The sequence below is a fragment of the Oncorhynchus masou genome, chromosome 24 (assembly GCF_036934945.1).
Source record: "Oncorhynchus masou masou isolate Uvic2021 chromosome 24, UVic_Omas_1.1, whole genome shotgun sequence".
Taxonomy (NCBI): Eukaryota; Metazoa; Chordata; class Actinopteri; order Salmoniformes; family Salmonidae; genus Oncorhynchus; species Oncorhynchus masou.
Window position 1 is genome coordinate 106,941,953 of NC_088235.1, and position 25,849 is coordinate 106,967,801.

Sequence of the window (25,849 nt, forward strand, 5' to 3'; positions counted from 1 at the left end):
ACCTCACATAGACTAGCACGTCACATAGACTAGCACGTCACATAGACTAGCACCTCACATAGACTAGCACGTCACATAGACTAGCACGTCACATAGACTAGCACCTCACATAGACTAGCACCTCACATAGACTAGCACGTCACATAGACTAGCACGTCACATAGACTAGCACGTCACATAGACTAGCACCTCACATAGACTAGCACGTCACATAGACTAGCACGTCACATAGACTAGCACCTCACATAGACTAGCACGTCACATAGACTAGCACCTCACATAGACTAGCACGTCACATAGACTAGCACCTCACAGGGACATGCACCACCTCACAGGGACTATCAATATCTCACAGGGACTATCAATATCTCACAGGGACTATCAATATCTCACAGGGACTATCAATATCTCACAGGGACGATCAATATCTCACAGGGACGATCAATATCTCACAGGGACGATCAATATCTCACAGGGACGATCAATATCTCACAGGGACGATCAATATCTCACAGGGACGATCAATATCTCACAGGGACTATCAATATCTCACAGGGACGATCAATATCTCACAGGGACGATCAATATCTCACAGGGACTATCAATATCTCACAGGGACTAGCATCTCACAGGGACTAGCATCTCACAGGGACTAGCATCTCACAGGGACTAGCATCTCACAGGGACTAGCATCTCACAGGGACTAGCATCTCACAGGGACTAGCATTTAATTGTCAGATTTCCAGACTTGCCTGCCATCTGCAAAGTGCCTTGTCACAATCCCTTGCCTTTGTCATATATCTGGATTGATGCAGATGGCTGCAACCCTCTCTATGGTGTTCCATACATCAATCAGTTTCCACCAGCAAGGCCTTGTAGGGCGTTTAGAGCCAATATTAAAGCTACAGGATGGGGTTGGAGAGAGAGGGGTGGAAAGAGAGAAAAAGTGTGAGGTACAGAGAGAGTGTGTATGTGTGTGTATTTGTGTGTGAGAAATCAAATCAAATTATATTTATCGAATACAACTGGTGAGGACTTTACAGTGAAAGGCTTGCTTTACAAACCTTTTCCAAAGATTCAGAGTTTAAAAATAATAATAGAAAATATGTAGTAACTAACACAAGAGGAATAAAATAAAATACAAGAGAATGGAGCTATATACAGGGAGTACTGGTACAAGGTTTTTGAGGGAGATACTGTATGTACATGATGAAGAGTACATGAAGAGATTGAGAGATAAAGAGACATGCTGTCAAAGGGATATACTGTTGATTTCCTTGCTGGGATGGAGGTCTTCAGAGGGAGGAAATAGCTAAAACGAGTCTTATATGTTGAGACAGAAGTGGTGTAACGGCGTTACGAACGTACTGTGAGATCACTCCACAGCTAGCCTAGGTGTCGTGGATGGAGCCATCCAATTGGTACCTTTTGAGGGGGCTCAACCGGTTGGAACGCTTGTCCAAGAGGGCGGTCACGTGTGTTAGTGAAGTAGAGATCTGGAGTTCCAGCCAGTTATGAGCTGAATCAGTGGGAAGTGGTACCGGCTAAGCAAGCAACTGTCTGTAACAGTGGCACGTAACAATTTCCCATGGAAAATGCATTCATTATATTATTTTGACTGACCAAACTCACAGAAAGAGCGTATTGCCTGGATAATCTCCTTTTGAACTGTCAATATTGAGAATAGTGCGATAGTGCGTTTAATCCCCATGCTTTCTTTGACTTTAAATGGTAATCCCTGAGGTACCTTCCTCAGTGCTGTAAGAGACAGGGACATTCTTCCTTTTTCCAATTTGCGCAGCATCTGTGACACCTCTGAGATTGTGCAGGATAAAGTGTTTTGTCAGGCTTGTATTTTACCAACATGTAATACAATCACCGTGCGCTAATGCACTCCTGGCCTGCAATTTGTCCTCGTTTGTCATGGCTGATGGTGGAACCGTAAACACCCCGCTGAAACGTGACTCTGGCGGAGAAGCTGTGTCGGTGTTGCACCCCACACTGCTCACCAAAGGAGGAAGTAGACAAACGTGGGAGAGGAGAATTAGTACCCCAGGTATTGATTTTGAGCGGATTAATGTACTTAAAAAAAAAAGTTTGCTGCTATTTCTGTTCAATGGTCAGTACAATGGTCAGGACCTTTCAACCTATGTACTGCATGTACACATGACTGTGGTCAAAGGCTATCTGGTCTATATATGATATACTATGGGGATGTTTTCTAACCCTCTTAGGCCTCACTCCCCCCTATCTGAGATATCTACTGCAGCCTTCATCCTCCACATACAGCACCCATTCTGCCAGTCACATTCTGTTAAAGGTCCCCAAAGCACACACATCTCTAGTTCGCTGCAGTTAGCGACTGGAATGAGCTGCAACAAACACTCAAACTGGACAGTTGTATCTCAACCTCTTCATTCAAAAAAATGAAACTCTTACTGACAGTTGTGGCTGCTTTGTGTGATGTGTTGTTGTCTCTACCTTCTTGACGTTTGTGCTTTTGTCTGTGCCCAATAATGTTTGTACCATGTTTTGTGCTGCTACCATGTTGTCATGTTGTGTTGTTACCATGCTGTGTTGTCATGTGTTGCTGCCTTGCTATGTTGTTGTCTTAGGTCTCTCTTTAAGTTGTGTTGTCTCTCTTGTTGTGATGTGTGTTTTGTCCTATCTTTATATTGTATTTATTTTAATCCCAGCCCCCGTCCCCACAGGAGGCCTTTTGGTAGGCCGTCATTGTAATTAAGAATTTGTTCTTAACTGACTTGCTTCGTTAAATAAATAAAAATGTAAAATCAAATATCTGATGAGCGTTATGTGCCTATTAATTAAACTGGTACAACTGCAGCCTACCAATGTTGAGTACCAGTGTTATAACAGTATTAGATGTTATATCATATACAGTAAATACAATATGATACGATACCTACAGCTCTTTGATTGGTTTTCGTTTTCCACAAAATGGCTGACATCAACTCACCCTTGACTTATCTTGTACTCAACAACACACCTCAGTTTTCCCCTACATGGCTGAAGAGAAGAGGAGTTGATAGTGTGGTAAAATGGGTTTATTGAGAGCTGGCAGGTGGATGTCTAGCCGCTCCTCCTGTCCTGCATGGCCCATTCAGGATTTTTGTCACCCTCCAATTAGGTTTATAAATAGATTTTGTCTCGAAGCTGTCCCCTCCCCATCATTGAATACTTGAGGCTTGATTGGAATCTACCATCTGTTAGAAGATGTTATTCAGCTCTGTGTCTCAGGACAGACAAGCTCAGGAAATTGACAAAAAAAAAGACAATTTATTAACAGACCGTTGCTGTCTTCTATATCATAAAAAAACATGTTGCTGTTTGAAGACGTGGTATGCATGTTGCATGTAGATCTATTCAATTAAATGATTACCACATAGGCCTAAATGACTGAGATGTAGCTATTGGCATGTTGATGGGAGAAACATTCTCTGTTATAATGTCATGAGCTTCTAAAAACGAATGAAACTGGTGTTATAAAATGTACTGTGTTTTTATAGAGAACATACCATGAACAGGCTTAGTTGCAATTCATCTTAGTACATTTAGGCCTATCAGGGTGAGGTCTACTACAGCTCTGCCGGGTTAAGGTCAGGATATCTGTCTCCTCCTCAAGTGTATTTTAGTTCTCTGGTTTCTGTGGTAGTGCTGAGCTGCGCTGGTAGATTCCAGGCTGAGGCCGTAGCCCCCACTTCATCATGGCCGACATCTCAATCCGTTTCCCCGCTTCACTTTTACCACGTTTACAGCAGCACAGGTTTTCAATACCGATCAGTCACGGCCTCTTTCCTGTTCATTCATCACTAGCTCCTTCCTTCTATTCTTCTCTTTCCCCTTCTCTCCCTCCTCATCTCCCCCAACCGTTTCTGCCCTTTGTCCCTCCTCCTCTCCACCTCTCTCCCTCCTCCTCTCCCCAACCTTTTCTGCCCTCTCTCCTTCCTCCTCTCACCCTCTCCCTCCTCTCCACTTCTCTCCCTTCTCCTTTCCACCTCTATCCCACCTCCTCTCTCCCTCCTTCTCTCCCCCAACCCCTTCTGCCCTTCCTCCCTCCTCCTCTCCCCATTTTCTCCTCTCATCCCTCTCTCTTCCCCTCCCCTCTTCTCTCTCTCCCTCTCTGCCTCTCATCATATTTTTCTGGAGACACCGGATGCTGGTAATCTGGGCTGTGTGATTGCCAAGGCCACGGATGAATGGAAGCAGACCTGGGTCCCAATATCCTCTTGAGCCATGACTTTCATTCTCATTAATTGAGGCTGATGAATACTTTAGGCCAGTTGAGTGTTTAATGAATTGCACAGCGCTGGAATTACATTCTTTCTCAGACGAGGATGGTCTTTCTTGTCTCTTGTGCTGGCTTAAAGGACGTGTGCTTTAAATCGGTGGTCAGGCAGATCACAGGGAAAGATGTTTGTCAGATGTCTTTCTGGTGCCGTACTGTATACTTTCTTAACAACGATATATCAGGTGATCAGAAGTCTGGTACTATTAGTACATATAATTACAAAAATAATTATATTTACAAAATAATACATCTATTTATTATTGTCCAAATGTGTGTTTTTTGTTTCAGTCAGTAAACATTGTCTGATTGATTGCATTTTATCAGCATAGATTTACGGATCAACTAATAAAAGGGGTTTAAAATATAATGTATCGTTATTACATTGCTTTGTGAACTTAGCACCATAAACAAAATTACTCAAAAATGTATGGCTGATTTAAAACCAGACGGACAGATGTGCAATGAAGTCTGCCGATAGCTCCAGTTCGCTATGCATTCATTTAAGTAGATTATTGTGTTCGTATGGGAGCCATTCCAAGTCGTCAACCAATTCAACCAGTTATGTGTGCTCTTTTAACAGCTAACCCTGAGCAGTGGAGCATGTAGACATCTAATACGTAGCCTAACTATTGCACGGTACAGAACATCTCTCAGTCCTGGCCCATCTGGAGTAAACTCTATGAGTGTGTCTTCAGTACTAATAAAATGTAACTGTTATGACTTGGACTTTTTCCTCCTTCTCTTGGGGTAAGAGAATGAGAGAATACAGTATGGCACTAATTTCTTTCTCCCCCGTTGGATTCGGATCCTGGAGTGTTTTGACTCTGACAAATGGATGGCGACTACGAAATGGTCAAATAAAGAGTTGTCGTATATTGGTGAATGGAAGAGGCAGCCTTATTAACTAAGGTGTTAGTTACCCAACAAGAAACGCAAAAGAAACCTCAAGAATTGAATACATTTAATTGTTATTTAATTCATTGCACATTTACTGAAGTGCAGACTCCCCATATTTACTAATGTAAAGCTTTAGAAAATACAATCTCAGTCATTTCCGACAGTTCTGATTCTGAGTGCTTTCACCTTGGTTGTAAATACAAATATATGGCATATTGACAGGTAACCCCTTTTAATTCGTATTTGATGATCATTCTGTAAAGTAAACATTGAGAAAAAGGGCAGCATTACATGTCCACATCATAAATATATTCATTATTTTTTTGTAGGTAGTGGTAGTAGTTATTAGTAATGTGATAGATTTCTCTTTCCCCTTTCCCATCCCATGTAAATACTCTTTATGTCATTAATTAGGTCTTTGATAGATTTGGCCCAACAGTTAAAGTGAACTATCTGTTGCATAACAAAACCCCATCAACCACTAGCCTTCTCTCTTTCGCGTTGTGCATGCTTCATATTGCACATAGACACTTCACTGCCCTTTTTTAAAAAGAGTTTTCAACAGGTTTACAATACATAACATCTCTCTCAAATAAAAAAAATAGTTTTAATCGACCGTACACAATACCAAAAACACAGTGCTCTTTCCCAGGTAGTGTATAGTGCTGAGCTCTCTTTTACATGCCCTTTCAAGACCCAGCCCTTCCTCTAGTCCACTTCCTTCCCATGTCCTCTTCCTGTCCATACCCTTTCCACATGAAGTAGAGGCATCCTCACTGAGGTCTCTCTGCGTGGTACTTCCTGTGTCTATACTTCCCGTTCTTCTCCTTGGCCATGTTGATGCAGGCGTTGTGCTTGTTGCTCTGCAGGTGGTTCCAGTATTTCACCAGTTCGTTGGGCTGGAACTGGTGGGAGGTGATGAGGTGGCTGTACTTACAGCTGGAGTAGGATACCCTCCAGTGGTTGAAGAGGAACTCGTTGGGCGGCGGCGTGGGGTCGATGCGCAGCTTGGCCAGGCAGATGCCAACGTAAACGTCCTCCAGGTGCAGCCTCCGTATGCTCAGAGATGCCTGGTAGATCCTCTCCGCCATGTCTCCGGAGAACACGTACCCTGTCCCCGAGCAGAAGATGGGGTACCTCTCACTAGGGTACAGCTCAGGAGGCATGTACCACTTGCTGTCCTTGTTTCGGTTGGGCGCGTAGCCCCTCATCAGATAGCCAGTGAAGTAGCTCTGTCTGGGCGGAAGCTCTGGCTTCAGCAGCTTCTGGATGAGATACTCCGTGTTGACAAACATGTCACTGTCAGTCTTCATGACATAGCGCGCTTGGGGGCAGTGGCTGGCCACCCAGTTAATGCCCATCAGGGTTTTGATGGTGAGGTTGTAGTATGTGTCCTGGTAGTCCTGCTGAATGATGTCATTGTGGACCCGGCTCTCCTCCTCGATGGCTGTCTGGGTGTACGAGTCTGAGCTACGCCCCAAACCCAGCAGGAAGAGTCGGACGAAGGTCAGGCCCATGGCCACGCTCTCGTTGCCCCATGTCTGCCGGATGGCATTCCTGGCGTCTGCCTGGCCTGGCTCTGCAGCGATAAGCAGCACCAGGAATGGGGTTCTGTCTCTGCACTTGAAGGGCTGGTTGATGATGTAGCGATAGGGCTGGGCATTGAGCCTCCCTCCCACTCCCATTTCCTGCTGTAAACTGTTGTTGGCACTCATTGAGTTCTCCAGTCCCGTCACGCCCATCATGGCTCCTCCACCACCTCCACCCTCAGGCTGCTGGGAGCTGATGTTGAGATGGGGCTTGGGAGGCACGTAGCCCGTCTCCTTCCACAGGCTCCGCAGACTCAGGCTCTGGTTTGCTTCGGCCCTGGCCGTGCGGAAGCCCCTGACGGTGTAGGCCAGGGGGTTGTCCCGGGTTCCGGTCCGGCCCGGCAGCCAGTCCTGGTGGCTGAAAAAAAGAAAGAGTGTGAAGAGGAGGGCCAGGGACAGGAGGCCCGCCACGTGGGTCCGGAAGAGCGAGCGCTTCACGGTCCAGGTCATCTTGATGGGGCAGTAGTGCCAACGTCTCCACTGCATGGTGAATCGGCAGGCGGAGGGAACAGGGGGCTGCTGCTGCTCTGGATGGCACGGCGGCGGTCACATTCGATCACGTCAAACATGTGTTTGCCAATAGCCAGAGGGTTATCTGAGCTGGCAGACACGTGGGAGTGAACCTCCTGGCAGAGCTAGTACGGGATGTACTGTACACGGCCTCCTGGCAGAGCGAGCAAGGGGATACTTGAGGCCCCTCGCGGAGCCAGCAGTGGGATGCTTGGGTCCCGTGGCAGAGCTAGGACAGTGCTGACTTTGTGGCCATGGAGGCAGGACCCAGGCTCTTCACTGACTCTGCAGACACACCCAGGATCATGCTCCAGGTCTGGGCTCCTTCAGATCAGAGATTGGAGTCACCTCCTCAGTGGATCACCTCTCTTATCTGGGAAGAAAGAACAGAGAAACAGGCTTGGCAAATGTTCAGAATTGTCAATTGTTTAAGTTGTAGAGATCTGACTATATTCCCATGAGGAAGAGCAAAGCTTATTTAAAATCATTCAGCTTTGATGTTGTGTTGTATCTCTGCATTTTCCATCTATTCTTAGTGATGGATGATCAAAGTCATTCAGAATGACTTGCCTATTCAAATATAAAACACCTCTGCTGCACTGCAGGAGTAATGTACAGTATAATGTTATGGCATTCACCATGGTAACAGCCTTGTTTGTTGTTTATTTCTGTAGATTCCTGAGCGCAACAAAACCTGACACTCACTTCCACATGGCTTGTCTGCATTCTAACCACCCTGCCTGGGGTAGATTGTTAATGGATAGTGTGTTAAGACGGATTGAATAATGTGAGATCTTACGTACACAATAACTATGACGAAAGATACTTGTCAACATCCTATTTTTCTTGACTCAAACTATAACGATAACGTTAAATGTGAGACGAGAATTTCATATGACGGTCCTTTTCATCTGTTTGGTCCAATCAGAAGCACGCAGAATCTCCCACACAGCTCCCAGGCGGTCACTTCAGTCACTCGTCAATCGTTTGAACTGATGCGAAGCCAGGAAACTTTACTTTTAGCTAACCTCAACTAGAAACAATGTTTACTCTTTCTCTTACTTTCATGTAGGAGATTGTTTCTTTGATCACATAAGAAGCTCTATATTCCTATGTGCGTTGTTATTCATTCATCTGTGTTGTTATTCATTCATCTGTGTTGTTATTCATTCATCTGTGTTGCCGCTCTTGCCCTGTTGTCCGCAAATGCGAGTTGGAGTTGCTTTTTTCCTATGGGAAAACGAATGCTATTTGTTAAATATTAGCAGTACAGTAATATCATTTTGTAAAGCTGAAATTCTCTCATTTTCAAGGGAAACACTTATCTACCCACTGGTTATGATAGGGAGAAAATCAGAGCTGTAAATTGTATTACCTGTAGCCAAGGCTTTTACCTATATGGTTAATTATGTCTGGCATGGTTACAATCTGCCACTATATCAATGTTGTTAGCTAAGGTATATGTGGAGATAGCCTTGTCCGTCTAAGCCTACTATCTGAATGTGTACGATGGAAGTTATAGGTTATATATAATTTATTAATGCACTGTTATGTGACTAAAATGGCTATGACTAAAACTAGACCAAAATTGTCCACGAGTTTTAGTCTACTGATAATAACTAAAACTAACTTACAAAGGATTTATTACTAAAATGTGACTAAGACTAAAAGGTATTTTAAGACAAACTAAATCTAAAATAGATGCCAAGACGACTGCAATGGCCGATAGGGTGTAGATGCTAGTGGGGAAGACAGACAGAGGGATGTGTGTGTGCGTGCGTGCGTGTGTGTGTGTGTGTGAGCGTACGTGTGTGTGTGTGAGCGTACGTGTGTGTGTGTGAGCGTACGTGTGTGTGTGTGTGAGCGTACGTGTGTGTGTGAGCGTGAACGTACGTGTGAGTGAGCGTGAGTGTGAGCGGAAGTGTGAGTGTGTGCCTGTGTGTTGTAATTGTTTATGGTACTACACGTGTGTTTCAGGGAGTTGTATACAGTACTTGTTGGGTGCACGTCTGGGTGCATGTCCGTGTGTAGGGTGTGGCTGTGTACTGGCAACCACCTTCTGATAATTTGAGTTGTGTTTTTATTTATAGTCTCATACCCATAATTAAAATGGCAGTAAAACAGTAATTATTTAATAATGACCAGCTGTGTTCCGTTCGACATCATTTAGTTCCCTATTTTGAGGAATTCTTTGAAGAACCAACTACATTGTTATTACGGTACATCATTTCTCAATATTTACCAACTAATCAACAGCTGGACTTTAAAATGAAGCCTAGCTACGTATGTATGAAAACTCCAGACAGCTAGACTGGTGAGGAGGGAAGGTGAATGCAGACATAGGTGGTAGTGGGGCCAACATATCAACAGCCGAGTACCCATTGTCTCCGCGGACTGTTTCAGAGGCCTAAAAAGCAGGTAAACACTAGCTGTAACAAGGCAGTAAAATGATCCATATGTCTGGTATGTAAACTCCTTAGGGCTTGTGGACTGGTGATGATGGAGGTTGAATGGGATGGTAGGATGGTAGGGGGGCCTCTTGCATATCATCAGCCGGGTCTAATGCCAGAGGCGGAAGTATAAATTGCTGGTTTGCACAACATGATGCTGGCTAACACTACTCTGAGCCGCTCTGGTGAGCCTGTGCCATCAGCCCCCCACTGCTCTGCGCCTCACCAGCCGGGGAGGAGACGCATCTGTCAAAATGAATTTTCAGGGTCCAGCAAGCAGTGCTGCTGGAGCCCCAGTCAGCCGCCGGCAATAACAGCCTTCACCCGCCATTCACCTTCCACCTCCAGCTTATCAATACCTCGCCTGCCTGCCTCTCTGCCTGCCTGGAGAGAGGCCTCCCTGCCAGCTCTCTCTCTCTCTCTCTTTGTGTACACACACATACAGTACACACACACACGTTCTCCTGCACACACGTACACACTCAAATGTGCTGACAGATACTGGCAGGAGGCGGCATTTCTCTCCATACAATTGTGACACAAACAGCTCCGTTTCTTTCTGTCTTCCATTCGGTTTGTTTATTAGTGGTTGTTGTGTTCCGCCAAAAAAACTGTGTGTTATTTTGTGTTATGATGTGTGATGCTGTGAGAGAGAGAAAGACAGCGAGAGACAGAGAGAGAAAACGCCAACCACACTCGTCCCAATTTTCATTTTCTTGGAGTGTTTGCCCATTCATCACGATGACTGGGTGGGATGGGTGCACGCTAACCTTTTCAGCAGAATGTGCTTACCCTGCGCTGGCAATTACAGCAGAATGAGTGGGGGCCATGGCTGGCTTTGCTTTAAAGGTTAACAGACTTTACATCAGAGCAAATCCAACGCTCCAAAGGTTTCTGTTGTCGCCTATACATGGACCTAATTATCAGGAGGCTAATGCAGAGAGCACACACATGCTGGAACAAACACACCCAAATGCGGGAGCGCACACACATGCTGGAACAAACACACCCAAATGCGGGAGCGCACACACATGCTGGAACAAACACACCCAAATGCGGGAGCGCACACACATGCTGGAACAAACACACCCAAATGCGGGAGTGCGCACGCACACATGCATACACACACCCACATATGCGGGAGCGCACACACATGCACGCACACAGACTCTATCCATAGGAGAGATGTTGACTTGTTGTATGTGGTATGACTACACTGTTGTCTAATCCAGTGACAATTTCACATCGTCAGACACCAGCCAGGCATCCCTTTGAGTGGCATCCCAGTCATTCTGCTGAACGTGCCACTCCATTCATTTAATTTATTTCCTTGCCTCCCATCACAGTCACTTCCATGCTAGTCAATTAGTTACAGCGGTGCTAATTGAGGCCCCAGTTGTTCCACTGCGGTCAATAATCTCAGACTGCATGAAAATATTAGAATCCAGCTAGTGACTGACGCGCCTCAAATCTCACCAAGCCTAATGCTAATGCTAGCCACCATTTAATGGCGATATGCAATTAAATACCAAAGCCTACATGTCCAAATATTCTATATTTAGTTTTTATTTTCTTGGACAGCCAAACTGAGATCAAAGATTAACATTGTACACAAGTCTTCCAACGTATCAAAGTTCATAGTGCAATATGTTGATGGTGATTTATTATCAGCAATCAGGCCCCTGAGGACTGGAGTTGGCCATCCTCGTAGCTCATCCTAATTTACCTACTACTGAACATCCCATTTTCTGTCCAAATGATATACTGTCTCAACACACCACGTATTTATATTGTGGATTCTGACACATGAATGTAATGTATCTACTGTGGGTTGTTATTTCCTGATTTCTTGCCGTGATCATTTTTTGTGTGTATTTCTACTGTGTTTACAAGAGATTCTGCTGCACTTTTGGAGCTAGTAACACAATACATTATACTGTACTGTTGGAGCTAGTGACACAATACATTCTACTGTACTGTTGGAGCTAGTAACACAATACATTATACTGTACTGTTGGAGCTAGTAACACAATACATTCTACTGTACTGTTGGAGCTAGTAACACAATACATTATACTGTACTGTTGGAGCTAGTAACACAAGACATTCTACTGTACTGTTGGAGCTAGTAACACAATACATTCTACTGTACTGTTGGAGCTAGTAACACAATACATTATACTGTACTGTTGGAGCTAGTAACACAATACATTATACTGTACTGTTGGAGCTAGTAACACAATACATTATACTGTACTGTTGGATCTAGTAACACAATACATTATACTGTACTGTTGGAGCTAGTAACACAATACATTCTACTGTACTGTTGGAGCTAGTAACACAATACATTATACTGTACTGTTGGAGCTAGTAACACAAGACATTCTACTGCACTGTTGGAGCTAGTAACACAATACATTCTACTGTACTGTTGGAGCTAGTAACACAAGACATTCTACTGTACTGTTGGAGCTAGTAACACAAGACATTCTACTGTACTGTTGGAGCTAGTAACACAATACATTCTACTGTACTGTTGGAGCTAGTAACACAATACATTCTACTGTATTGTTGGAGCTAGTAACACAATACATTCTACTGTACTGTTGGAGCTAGTAACACAATACATTATACTGTACTGTTGGAGCTAGTAACACAATACATTATACTGTACTGTTGGAGCTAGTAACACAATACACTATACTGCACTGTTGGAGCTAGTAACACAATACAGTATACTGTACTGTTGGAGCTAGTAACACAAGACATTCTACTGTACTGTTGGAGCTAGTAACACAATACATTATACTGTACTGTTGGAGCTAGTAACACAATACATTATACTGTACTGTTGGAGCTAGTAACACTACATTATACTGTACTGTTGGAGCTAGTAACACAATACACTATATTGTACTGTTGGAGCTAGTAACACAATACACTATACTGTACTGTTGGAGCTAGTAACACAATACATTATACTGTACTGTTGGAGCTAGTAACACAATACATTATACTGTACTGTTGGAGCTAGTAACACAATACATTATACTGTACTGTTGGAGCTAGTAACACAATACACTATACTGTGCTGTTGGAGCTAGTAACACAATACATTATACTGTACTGTTGGAGCTAGTAACACAAGACATTATACTGTACTGTTGGAGCTAGTAACACAATACATTATACTGTACTGTTGGAGCTAGTAACACAATACACTATACTGTACTGTTGGAGCTAGTAACACAATACATTATACTGTACTGTTGGAGCTAGTAACACAATACATTATACTCTACTGTTGGAGCTAGTACCACAATACATTATACTCTACTGTTGGAGCTAGTAACACAATACATTCTACTGTACTGTTGGAGCTAGTAACACAATACATTCTACTGTACTGTTGGAGCTAGTAACACAATACATTATTTCTGTACTGTTGGAGCTAGTAACACACGACATTATACTGTACTGTTGTAGCCAGTAACACAATACATTCTACTGTACTGTTTAGAGCTAGTAACACAAGACATTATACTGTACTGTTGGAGCTAGTAACACAATACATTATACTGTACTGTTGGAGCTAGTAACACAATACATTATACTGTACTGTTGGAGCTAGTAACACAATACATTATACTGTACTGTTGGAGCTAGTAACACAAGACATTCTACTGTACTGTTGGAGCTAGTAACACAATACACTATACTGTACTGTTGGAGCTAGTAACACAATACATTATACTGTACTGTTGGAGCTAGTAACACAATACATTATACTGTACTGTTGGAGCTAGTAACACAAGACATTATACTGTACTGTTGGAGCTAGTAACACAAGACATTCTACTGTACTGTTGGAGCTAGTAACACAATACATTATACTGTACTGTTGGAGCTAGTAACACAATACATTATACTGTATTGTTGGAGCTAGTAACACAATACATTCTACTGTATTGTTGGAGCTAGTAACACAATACATTATACTGTACTGTTGGAGCTAGTAACACAAGACATTATACTGTACTGTTGGATCTAGTAACACAATACATTCTACTGTACTGTTGGAGCTAGTAACACAATACATTCTACTGTACTGTTGGAGCTAGTAACACAATACATTATACTGTATTGTTGGAGCTAGTAACACAATACATTCTACTGTACTGTTGGAGCTAGTAACACAATACATTATACTGTACTGTTGGAGCTAGTAACACAATGCATTATACTGTACTGTTGGAGCTAGTAACACAATACATTCTACTGTATTGTTGGAGCTAGTAACACAATACATTCTACTGTACTGTTGGAGCTAGTAACACAATACATTATACTGTATTGTTGGAGCTAGTAACACAATACATTCTACTGTACTGTTGGAGCTAGTAACACAATACATTATACTGTACTGTTGGAGCTAGTAACACAATGCATTATACTGTACTGTTGGAGCTAGTAACACAATACATTCTACTGTACTGTTGGAGCTAGTAACACAATACATTATACTGTACTGTTGGAGCTAGTAACACAATACATTATACTGTACTGTTGGAGCTAGTAACACAATACATTATACTGTATTGTTGGAGCTAGTAACACAATACATTCTACTGTACTGTTGGAGCCAGTAACACAAGACATTATACTGTACTGTTGGAGCTAGTAACACAATACATTCTACTGTACTGTTGGAGCTAGTAACACAATACATTATACTGTACTGTTGGAGCTAGTAACACAATACATTTTACTGTACTGTTGGAGCTAGTAACACAATACATTATACTGTATTGTTGGAGCTAGTAACACAATACATTCTACTGTACTGTTGGAGCCAGTAACACAAGACATTATACTGTACTGTTGGAGCTAGTAACACAAGACATTATACTGTACTGTTGGAGCTAGTAACACAATACATTCTACTGTACTGTTGGAGCTAGTAACACAATACATTATATTGCACTGTTGGAGCTAGTAACACAAACATTTCACTGCACCTGCTATAACACTTTCAAATCTGTATACGTGACCAATAAACGTTGATTTGATAACTGCAAGCCTCGACAGAGTATCGATCGCTCTTTGTTTCATAGTTGTCATTGGCACTCTTTCAAAGGCCTTCTGATATTTAATAGGGAGCTGCGTGCTGTTTGTATATAGAGGCCCAAACAAAGATGCTGGCAAAACAAAGGTCTCTGGACAGTAAATGTTTTATTTGACTGTATACCAGACAGATACTGCTGACATCCGCCCAGCTGATCATTCAACCAGACTTCGATTTGTTTTTAAGACACAAATCCTACTATTCGCAGGTACATAAAACCATTACTGGGATATGTGTTTTGATAAAGCGTTCTCACGATTCTCCAATATGTGTACACGTTAAGGCCTAGATTAAATCAGATCAGAAGTTAACCGGCGATAGATGACACACCGCATTGCTGATGTGTTGGAGCTGTCAAATCCTGTGGGCTCCCGAGTGGTGTAGCGGTCTAAGGCACTGCATCTCAGTGCAAGAGGCATCACTACAGTCCCTGGTTTGAATCCAGGCTGTATCACATACGGCCGTGATTGGGAGTCCCATAGGGCGGCGCACAATTGCCCCAGTGACGTCCAGGTTTGTCCGGGGGTAGGCAGTCATTGTAAATAAGAATTTGTTCTCAAATGACTTGCCTAGTTAAATAAAAATAAAATCCAACAAGATCTAATAGTTTCCTTTTCTAAATCCGACATATTATGGATGAACGTCTATTTTTGATGCATTAATTCAGCGTTGTTACAGTGTTAAATGTTAACCATTTAGGTATTCATTCTGAGTGGTTATGGTTCGGACTTTGGTTCGCCCAGTGCTGGCCAATCATTGTTCTTATCTTTTTATATCTACGTTCTCAGGACGTTTTTAAACATCTGGAATTCAAAGTCTATTTCTAGTGATCAGGCTGGTCAAATTGGATTACATCTCACATTCCAGTGTTCCAACTTATAAACAAGGCTGCATGGAATTTCTGTTCATGTGACTCCGTGCAGCCAATCGCAATGTCCGCTTTAGGTATAATGCCAGGAGCCTCTTCTGGATTTGACAGCTCTAACACAGTTCCACCTCCGACATCACCAAAACAAGTGCTATGCGGATGTCGGCTAAAGTGGATCTGATTTAATAGAACCCTAAGACTGTAACACAATGCTATGGCTGCATGCTCCAATTGTTACATCCAGAGTCAGTCCGAGGCAAAAGCATTGAGCAGTTAACACAGTTAACACTAAACTTTAACACTAAACTTTAACACACGCTTTGGAACATGACGTTGTTCCTAAGAATAGCTTTAATGGTCTTTCCATCCGGTGCTGGCTTCTAACAGAAATAACTAAACTACCATCGAAAGTCTTCATCTCCCTTCGTGTGTGTGTGTGTGTGTGTGTGTGGCTGCTCCAGAACGGGTCTAAAGGAATTAGTGAAATCTCATGCTGTACCCTCAGACTCCTTCGCTCTCACATATAAAGGCTTTGATTTTAATCTGTTGTCATGGTTATAAATAACTTAGTGGCTTGTTATTACCATCATCCTTTTAGAGCGGAACAACCTTTACAGCCACCTTCAAGTATTGTAAGTCTATTGTAAGCACTGGGCACAGACGTCAATTTAATGTTTATTCCATGTCATTTCATTGAAATGACGTGGAAATAACGTTGATTCAACCAGTGTTTGCCCAGTGGGGTGTATTTGAGTCTGATTGAATTTACTCAGCTTCCTTTGTAGTTTTCCATTCTGTCCTCTGTCAGTTGAGTTCCTAGGTTCCTATTAAGATATTCCATTTTCTTAACATAAGGAATGTCCTGGGAATTGCAGACTAAGCTTGAGGATTCTTTTAATATGAGGTGCTGGTAAATGTACACCTTCACTCTCTTTCACCATTCAATGGACCTGGAGGATCTGGTGAAGACCTCTCACTCTCACTCTCTCTGGATAGACAGGGTTGTGAATGGTTTAATGTTACTAGATAGACAAGGTTGTGAATGGGTTAATGTTACTGGATAGACAGGGTTGTGAATGGGTTAATGTTACTAGATAGACAAGGTTGTGAATGGGTTAATGTTACTGGATAGACAAGGTTGTGAATGGGTTAATGTTACTAGATAGACAAGGTTGTGAATGGGTTAATGTTACTGGATAGACAGGGTTGTGAATGGTTTAATGTTACTAGATAGACAAGGTTGTGAATGGGTTAATGTTACTGGATAGACAAGGTTGTGAATGGGTTAATGTTACTAGATAGACAAGGTTGTGAATGGGTTAATGTTACTGGATAGACAGGGTTGTGAATGGGTTAATGTTACTGGATAGACAGGGTTGTGAATGGGTTAATGTTACTGGATAGACAGGGTTGTGAATGGGTTAATGTTACTGGATAGACAGGGTTGTGAATGGGTTAATGTTACTGGATAGACAGGGTTGTGAATGGGTTAATGTTACTGGATAGACAGGGTTGTGAATGGGTTAATGTTACTGGATAGACAGGGTTGTGAATGGGTCAATGTTACTGGATAGACAGGGTTGTGAATGGGTTAATGTTACTGGATAGACAGGGTTGTGAATGGGTTAATGTTACTGGATAGACAGGGTTGTGAATGGGTCAATGTTACTGGATAGACCGGGTGTTTCTACACTTCATGGCCGAGGCGCTGGTCAAATCTAGGCCAGGCCACCCGAGCCTCCTTGCACACAAACCCTTATCTAATGTACTCACCGTCATATCAGATGCCTGCTTATCAAATCATATTCAGAACGTAGCAACTCGGAGGGATTTTGTGATATTGTGATACTGTATTAGTAGTTCTGAGTTATACAGCAAACCCTCAGAATGGGTGACGCTCGGTAAGAATTATGTGAAGTACAGAAAATACGTGATTTGAGTTGGACTGTTTGGTGGGCAATGGTATGCAGGTGAAGCTGCTGTGTTGGGCAGTGTGTGTGTCATCAGTTAAACTGCTGTGTTGGACTGTTTGGTGGGCAATGGTATGCAGGTGAAGCTGCTGTGTTGGGCTGTGTGTGTCTCATCAGTTAAACTGCTGTGTTGGGCTGTGTGTGTGTCTCATCAGTTAAACTGCTGTGTTGGGCTGTGTGTGTGTCTCATCAGTTAAACTACTGTGTTGGGCTGTGTGTGTGTGTGTGTGTGTCTTTCACGATGTGCTTTAAAAAGGAGATCCTATCAAAGTTTCATAGTCCAGGGGACCGCCCCATGAAGAGCCAAACCCCATGCATTTTAAATATCCACCTCAGCAATTAGCTTTCCCGATGCATCTGGGCTGGTGTGCCAACTTCCCAGTCAGTGGGATGGACATGATGCATGGGGTTAGAGACAGTGTTAATTGAATTGGATCAATGAGATCTGCCTGGCGTGCCAGCATCAATCATTGGATCAGCCAGGTAATGTTTTTGAGAGGTCTGGAAACAACAGAGCTGTAAGCCTGGCTTTGCTGAGGGAAGAGGATGGATAGATGGATATGAGAGAGAGAGGGGAGGATGGGACAGAGACAGGAGGATGATGGAAAGAGAAGACTGGATAGGGGGAGGTTGAGTGCCAGAGCTGATGAAACATGTAGTACTGTACATACCTCCTCCTGCAGCTGGCAGACGGACTGTGTGATTGCTGGTGCCGTCTGTCGGCACACTCGGTACGCCATCACTGTTCCTCTTCTCTGGAATCTGGGGTAATGTACTCTTTCACCCTGTCTGCCTAATGGATTATTGTTGGCGTAACATCCGTCCATCTGTCACAGTGCATTCCAGAGTCTCCGTCATCTCCTCTCTTCCTCTGCGTCACCAAGCCTTTCGGATTTAGGGCTCTTTCTCTCCTCTCTTCCTCCTCCCCTTTCCTCTTCTTGATCCTTGGTCTCAGTTATGCACTACAGCCCCCCTCTCTTTTTTCCTATCTCTCCAATGGTCTCTCTCTCTCTCTCGCTCTGTCTCTCTTCCTCTCCCCACTTCCCTTTTGCAATGTGTCCGAAAATAAAACGGAATCCTTCACCTTGCCTTGTGTTTTCCGTTCTCTGCTCCGGTGTGCATGTCTTCTTGTCAGGATGCTCCGCTAAAAGAAAGCAGTAAGAGACAGCAGAGCTGTGTTGATAGTACTGTGGCTAGTCCCGCATGTTGCTAGGCAGTCTGACGGAGAGAGACAGAGAGGGAGGGAGCACTCATGGTTTCTGAAAATGGCTGCAGAAGAACATGATCCTGAGTCTCAAGGAAGAAAACACTCCTCCCTCTCTCTTCCTTTCACTTTCTCTCTCCCTCTCTCTGTCCAGCTCCTGTCCTCTCCTCCCGGCTCTGCTTCGTTGTTTTGCAGCAGGAGGAGAATCAGCCGCTGTAGTATGGAGGCAGAGGAGGTGGGGGGGGGGGGGCATCCCACGTGACCCACTTAGAATTCACTCCCCCCTTCTGTCCGTCCTCCCCTTACCAACCCATCCCCCTTTCTCTGAGTGAAAAAAAGCGATTGAACTGTGTGGGCTTGGTGGATGGAGAGAGTGAGAAAGAGAGCTAGAGAGAATTGCCAGTGGTTTCTGGTTTTATGATTACAGATGTGATGTTCAGTGTTGTGCAAAACCTTTGAGGATCTTTTCAAATATGAAAGAAAAACAGGAACAGGGTCAAATCTGTACGCTGTGTTAATTACTAGTCAATGAATAATGAACTCTTTGTTTGGTTTGTTTGTTATATTTCCATATATCCGTATGTTTCAGATGACACAGACCTAAGGGATTCAGAAAGTTCCATATGTTTATGCATAGTACATGAGGCTAGAATCATCAGGCTAGAATCATCAGGCTAGAATCATCAGGCTAGAATCATCAGGCTAGAATCATCAGGCTAGAACCATCAGGCTAGAATCATCAGGCTAGAATCATCAGGCTAGAATCATCAGGCTAGAATGCTGGGATACAAAGGGAGTTCCTGTACTGTGTGATGGACTGTTGTTCTGAGAAAGGGAGTTCCTGTACTGTGTGATGGACTGTTGTTCTGAGAAAGGGAGTTCCTGTACTGTGTGATGGACTGTTGCTCTGAGAAAGGGAGTTCCTATACTGTGTGATGGACTGTTGCTCTGAGAAAGAGAGTTCCTATACTGTGTGATGGACTGTTGTTCTGAGAAAGGGAGTTCCTATACTGTGTGATGGACTGTTGTTCTGAGAAAGGGAGTTCCTGTACTGTGTGATGGACTGTTGCTCTGAGAAAGGGAGTTCCTGTACTGTGTGATGGACTGTTGCTCTGAGAAAGGGAGTTCCTATACTGTGTGATGGACTGTTGTTCTGAGAAAGGGAGTTCCTGTACTGTGTGATGGACTGTTGTTCTGAGAAAGGGAGTTCCTGTACTGTGTGATGGACTGTTGTTCTGAGAAAGGGAGTTCCTGTACTGTGTGATGGACTGTTGCTCTGAGAAAGAGAGTTCCTATACTGTGTGATGGACTGTTGTTCTGAGAAAGGGAGTTCCTGTACTGTGTGATGGACTGTTGCTCTGAGAAAGGGAGTTCCTGTACTGTGTGATGGACTGTTGCTCTGAGAAAGGGAGTTCCTGTACTGTGTGATGGACTGTTGCTCTGAGAAAGGGAGTTCCTGTACTGTGTGATGGACTGTTGCTCTGAGAAAGAGAGTTCCTGTACTGTGTGATGGACTGTTGCTCTGAGAAAGGGAGTTCCTGTACTGTGTGATGGACTGTTGTTCTGAGAAAGGGAGTTCCTGTACTGTGTGATGGACTGTTGTTCTGAGAAAGAGAGTTCCTGTACTGTGTGATGGACTGTTGTTCTGAGAAAGGGAGTTCCTGTACTGTGTGATGGACTGTTGCTCTGAGAAAGGGAGTTCCTGTACTGTGTGATGGACTGTTGCTCTGAGAAAGGGAGTTCCTATACTGTGTGATGGACTGTTGCTCTGAGAAAGGGAGTTCCTATACTGTGTGATGGACTGTTGTTCTGAGAAAGGGAGTTCCTATACTGTGTGATGGACTGTTGCTCTGAGAAAGGGAGTTCCTGTACTGTGTGATGGACTGTTGTTCTGAGAAAGGGAGTTCCTGTACTGTGTGATGGACTGTTGTTCTGAGAAAGAGAGTTCCAGTACTGTGTGATGGACTGTTGTTCTGAGAAAGGGAGTTCCTATACTGTGTGATGGACTGTTGTTCTGAGAAAGGGAGTTCCTGTACTGTGTGATGGACTGTTGCTCTGAGAAAGGGAGTTCCTGTACTGTGTGATGGACTGTTGCTCTGAGAAAGGGAGTTCCTGTACTGTGTGATGGACTGTTGCTCTGAGAAAGGGAGTTCCTATACTGTGTGATGGACTGTTGCTCTGCTATCATCACCTTTGTCTCTGTCTTTTATTTTATTTTCTTTGTCACCTCTCTTCTCCTCTCTCCCTTTACTCCATCATACACCCCTGAACCCAGTCAGACAGACAACCACACCATATCAACTTCATGCAGCACCTCAATGAAGCACAACCAATCTTATTAACACTACTGTTCATGGATAAGTAAAAATCGAACACATCTTTGTTTCCTCACACACATTTTACAACTTGACAACCTAGTGAACCGTCGTTGCATGATTCTTCACGTACAGTAACTCTGTGGTGCAGTAAAGTAGCCTACTGGTCTACAGGAGAGCGGTGTGATGCAGATGGGATCCTCTCCCTGTAAAGTGAGTGAGCCACAAGGAGTAGGTTTCTGCAGTGGCACTGGGCCAAAGGAACACTGGAAATATTGTAAGGTATCTCCGCGGCATGGTGGAGGGACTAAATTATTAATAGGAGGCCTCTGGTTGACAGCACTGCTTTGGAGATCATTAACTGCAGGTTGACGTTTATTGGCATGAATCTTGTCCTGGAGGCAGAATTGAGTGATTTCCATTAGATGGGCCAGCTGCAAATTCAAAATGGAGTCTTTGGTAAAAGAATTAATGAAAACAAAAATAAGCTTTTTAAGGTTAGGGATAGGCATTAGGGTTACCAGTGTGGTTAAGGTTAGGGTTATGTTTTATGACTTTGTTGCTGTGACTGCTCTGCAGAGCTGCCTCCAGAACAATATTCATGACAAAAAATACTAACCTACCCAGTAGTCCTGCTACCTGGCCAGGGAGAGGGTATTTATCAGAAGAAAGCAATGCTGTGTGGGTGATTGATTGCTCCTTAGCTGCTAGGTTACAGGCAGTGCCTCGGTGCATTAATATCATGTGGCATCTATTAGATAGGTGACTTCCTGGATGCGTCTGGCTTGGCTGGCCAATGGAAACAGCTAGCTTATCAACATTTTAAATTGTCATCATTAACTGTCTGCACTCGGGCATTACACTCTCACACAGGTGCTCTCACACTTTCTTTATAGCTTGTTTCTTTCACATAAATGCTCACATAGGCTGTTGTACATTAGAAGACGTACCAACTCAGCAGATGCTATGGACACACACCAGCTTGCTGAGCAGTCACGTTCTGGTCATTTATTTGATTTGGTTGATCTTATTTGTTCATTCAAATTACACATGAAGCTGCCTCAGTTGCAACTCAACATTAGGCTACATATTTAAATGTGCATTATACAGTATCTTCAATTAGCAACAGTTAATCTAGATTGAACAAAAAATATATATTTATGGACTCCCCCCACTAGCATATCTGAGGCATTGTATGAATAAACGTAGCGACAACAGCTTTTAGATCAGCTTCTTTTTTTAGTGTCTTCTTCCTCTGGAGCTCTAATCCACCTGTTTGAGCCTTGTGTCTTCCTGGGTAGAAGCACTAATTCAGTTTTTACTAACATAAGGTCAGAGGAGGTATGGCTCTTTTCAGACAATAAGGCTACACGCTGTCAAAAAACAACAACAACTAGTGCCAGGGACCAAATGTTATATCTAGCTCATAGACCGATCTCAGTATAGACAAAATCTGTTTTTTTGAATGGTGAGTCTCAGTCATGACCATTACTTTTCTATGCAAAGCAATAAGTTAAAATACAAATGGCCCTAAAATGTACAATCATAACAATCTGAAAACACCTTTTCATTTGAATAAATTCCAATTTCTATGCTTTCTGTCATGGCCATTTCTCCATATTGGCCAAGGCTGAAAATAACTGTCCAATGAAAAATCAAATCAAATTTTATTTGTCACATACACATGGTTAGCAGATGTTAATGCGAGTGTAGCGAAATGCTTGTGCTTCTAGTTCCGACAATGCAGTAATAACCAGCAAGTAATCTAACTAACAATTCCAAAACTAATTTCTTATACACAGTGTAAGGCGATAAAGAATATGTACATAAAGATATGAATGAGTGATGGTGCAGAGCAGCATAGGCAAGATACAGTAGATGGTATCGAGTACAGTATATACATATGAGATGAGTATGTAAACAAAGTGTCATAGTTAAAGTGGCTAGTGATACATGTATTACATAAGGATGCAGTAGATGATATAGAGTACAGTATATACGTATACATATGAGATGAATAATGTAGGGTATGTAAACATTATATTAGGTAGCATTGTTTAAAGTGGCTAGTGATATATTTTACATCATTTCCCATCAATTCCCATTATTAAAGTGGCTGGAGTTGAGTCAGTGTGTTGGCAGCAGCCACTCAATGTTAGTGGTTGCTGTTTAACAGTCTGATGGCCTTGAGATAAAAGCTGTTTTTCAGTCTCTCGGTCCCAGCTTTGATGCACCTGTACTGACCTCGCCTTCTGGGTGATAGTGGGATGAACAGGCAGTGGCTCGGGTGGGTGTTGTCCTTGATGATCTTTATGGCCTTCCTGTAACATCGGGTGGTGTAGGTGTGCTGGAGGACAGGTATTTTGCCCCCGGTGATGCGTTGTGCAGACCTCACTACCCTCTGGAGAGCCTTACGGTTGTGGGCGGAGCAGTTGCCGTACCAGGCGGTGATACAGCCCGCCAGGATGCTCTCGATTGTGCATCTGTAGAGGTTTGTGAGTGCTTTTGGTGACAAGCCGAATTTCTTCAGCCTCCTGAGGTTGAAGAGGCGCTGCTGCGCCTTCTTCACGATGCTGTCTGTGTGAGTGGACCAATTCAGTTTGTCTGTGATGTGTATGCCGAGGAACTTAAAACTTGGCCACGCAGTCGTGGGTGAACAGGGAGTACAGGAGAGGGCTCAGAACGCACCCTTGTGGAGCCCCAGTGTTGAGGATCAGCGGGGTGGAGATGTTGCCTACCCTCACCACCTGGGGTCGGCCCGTCAGGAAGTCCAGTACCCAGTTGCACAGGGCGGGGTCGAGACACAGGGTCTCGTGCTTGATGACGAGCTTGGAGGGTACTATGGTGTTAAATGCCGAGCTGTAGTCGATGAACAGCATTCTCACATAGGTATTCCTCTTGTCCAGATGGGTTAGGGCAGTGTGCAGTGTGGTTGAGATTGCGTCGTCTGTGGACCTATTTGGGCGGTAAGCAAATTGGAGTGGGTCTAGGGTGTCAGGTAGGGTGGAGGTGATATGGTCCTTGACTAGTCTCTCAAAGCACTTCATGATGACGGAAGTGAGTGCTACGGGGCGGTAGTCGTTTAGCTCAGTTACCTTAGCTTTCTTGGGAACAGGAACAATGGTGGCCCTCTTGAAGCATGTGGGAACAGCAGACTGGTATAGGGATTGATTGAATATGTCCGTAAACACACCAGCCAGCTGGTCTGCGCATGCTCGGAGGGCGCGGCTGGGGATGCCGTCTGGGCCTGCAGCCTTGCGAGGGTTAACACGTTTAAATGTTTTACTCACCTCGGCTGCAGTGAAGGAGAGACCGCATGTTTTCGTTGCAGGCCGTGTCAGTGGCACTATATTGTCCTCAAAGCGGTCAAAAAAGTTATTTAGTCTGCCTTGGAGCAAGACATCCTGGTCCGTGACTGGGCTGGTTTTCTTCTTGTAGTCCGTGATTGACTGTAGACCCTGCCACATACCTCTTGTGTCTGAGCCGTTGAATTCAGATTCTACTTTGTCTCTGTACTGACGCTTAGCTTGTTTGATAGCCTTGCGGAGGGAATAGCTGCACTGTTTGTATTCGGTCTTGTTTCCAGTCACCTTGCCCTGATTAAAAGCAGTGGTTTGCGCTTTCAGTTTCACGCGAATGCTGCCATCAATCCACGGTTTCTGGTTAGGGAATGTTTTAATCGTTGCTATGGGGACGACATCTTCAACGCACGTTCTAATGAACTCGCACACCGAATCAGCGTATTCGTCAATGTTGTTGTCTGACGCAATACGAAACATGTCCCAGCCCACGTGATGGAAGCAGTCTTGGAGTGTGGAATCAGCTTGGTCGGACCAGCGTTGGACAGACCTCAGCGTGGGAGCTTCTTGTTTTAGTTTCTGTCTGTAGGCAGGGATCAGCAAAATGGAGTTGTGGTCAGCTTTTCCGAAAGGAGGGCGGGGCAGGGCCTTATATGCGTTGCGGAAGTTAGAATAACAATGATCCAAGGTTTTGCCAGCCCTGGTAGCGCAATCGATATGCTGATACAATTTAGGGAGTCTTGTTTTCAGATTAGCCTTGTTAAAATCCCCAGCTACAATGAATGCAGCCTCAGGATGTATGGATTCCAGTTTGCAAAGAGTCAAATAAAGTTCGTTCAGAGCCATCGATGTGTCTGCTTGGGAGGGAATATATACGGCTGTGATTATAATCGAAGAGAATTCTCTTGGTAGATTATGCAGTCTACATTTGATTGCGAGGAATTCTAAATCAGGTGAACAGAAGGATTTGAGTTCCCTCTATGTTTCTGTGATCACACCACGTCTCGTTAGCCATAAGGCATACGCCCCCGCCCCTCTTCTTACCAGAAAGGTGTTTGTTTCTGTCGGCGCGATGCGTGGAGTAACCCGTTGGCTGCACCGCTTTGGATAGCGTCTCTCCAGTGAGCCATGTTTCCGTGAAGCAAAGAACGTTACAGTCTCTGATGTCCCTCTGGAATGCTACCCTTGCTCGGATTTCATCAACCTTGTTGTCAAGAGACTGGACATTGGCGAGAAGAATGCTAGGGAGTGGTGCACGATGTGCCCGTCTCCGGAGTCTGACCAGAAGACCGCCTCGTTTCCCTCTTTTA

The 25,849-nt window shown here is 43.8% G+C and overlaps 1 protein-coding gene and 1 long non-coding RNA gene across 2 annotated transcripts in view; one reads left to right on the plus strand and one right to left on the minus strand.

The window, feature by feature from the left end:
• LOC135511775 (uncharacterized) overlaps nucleotides 1–25,849 on the plus strand; it is a 136,719-nt gene that overhangs the window by 5,797 nt on the left and 105,073 nt on the right. The gene's annotated exons all lie outside the window — the stretch shown is intronic.
• LOC135513210 (beta-1,3-galactosyltransferase 2-like) lies at nucleotides 5,256–19,155 on the minus strand. Its single transcript, XM_064936014.1, has 2 exons — nucleotides 18,393–19,155; nucleotides 5,256–7,678 (listed from the first exon to the last, which is right to left on the minus strand). Exon 2 carries the CDS (start codon nucleotides 7,279–7,281, stop codon nucleotides 5,980–5,982), a length of 1,302 nt encoding a protein of 433 aa, XP_064792086.1. The 5' UTR covers nucleotides 7,282–7,678; nucleotides 18,393–19,155; the 3' UTR covers nucleotides 5,256–5,979.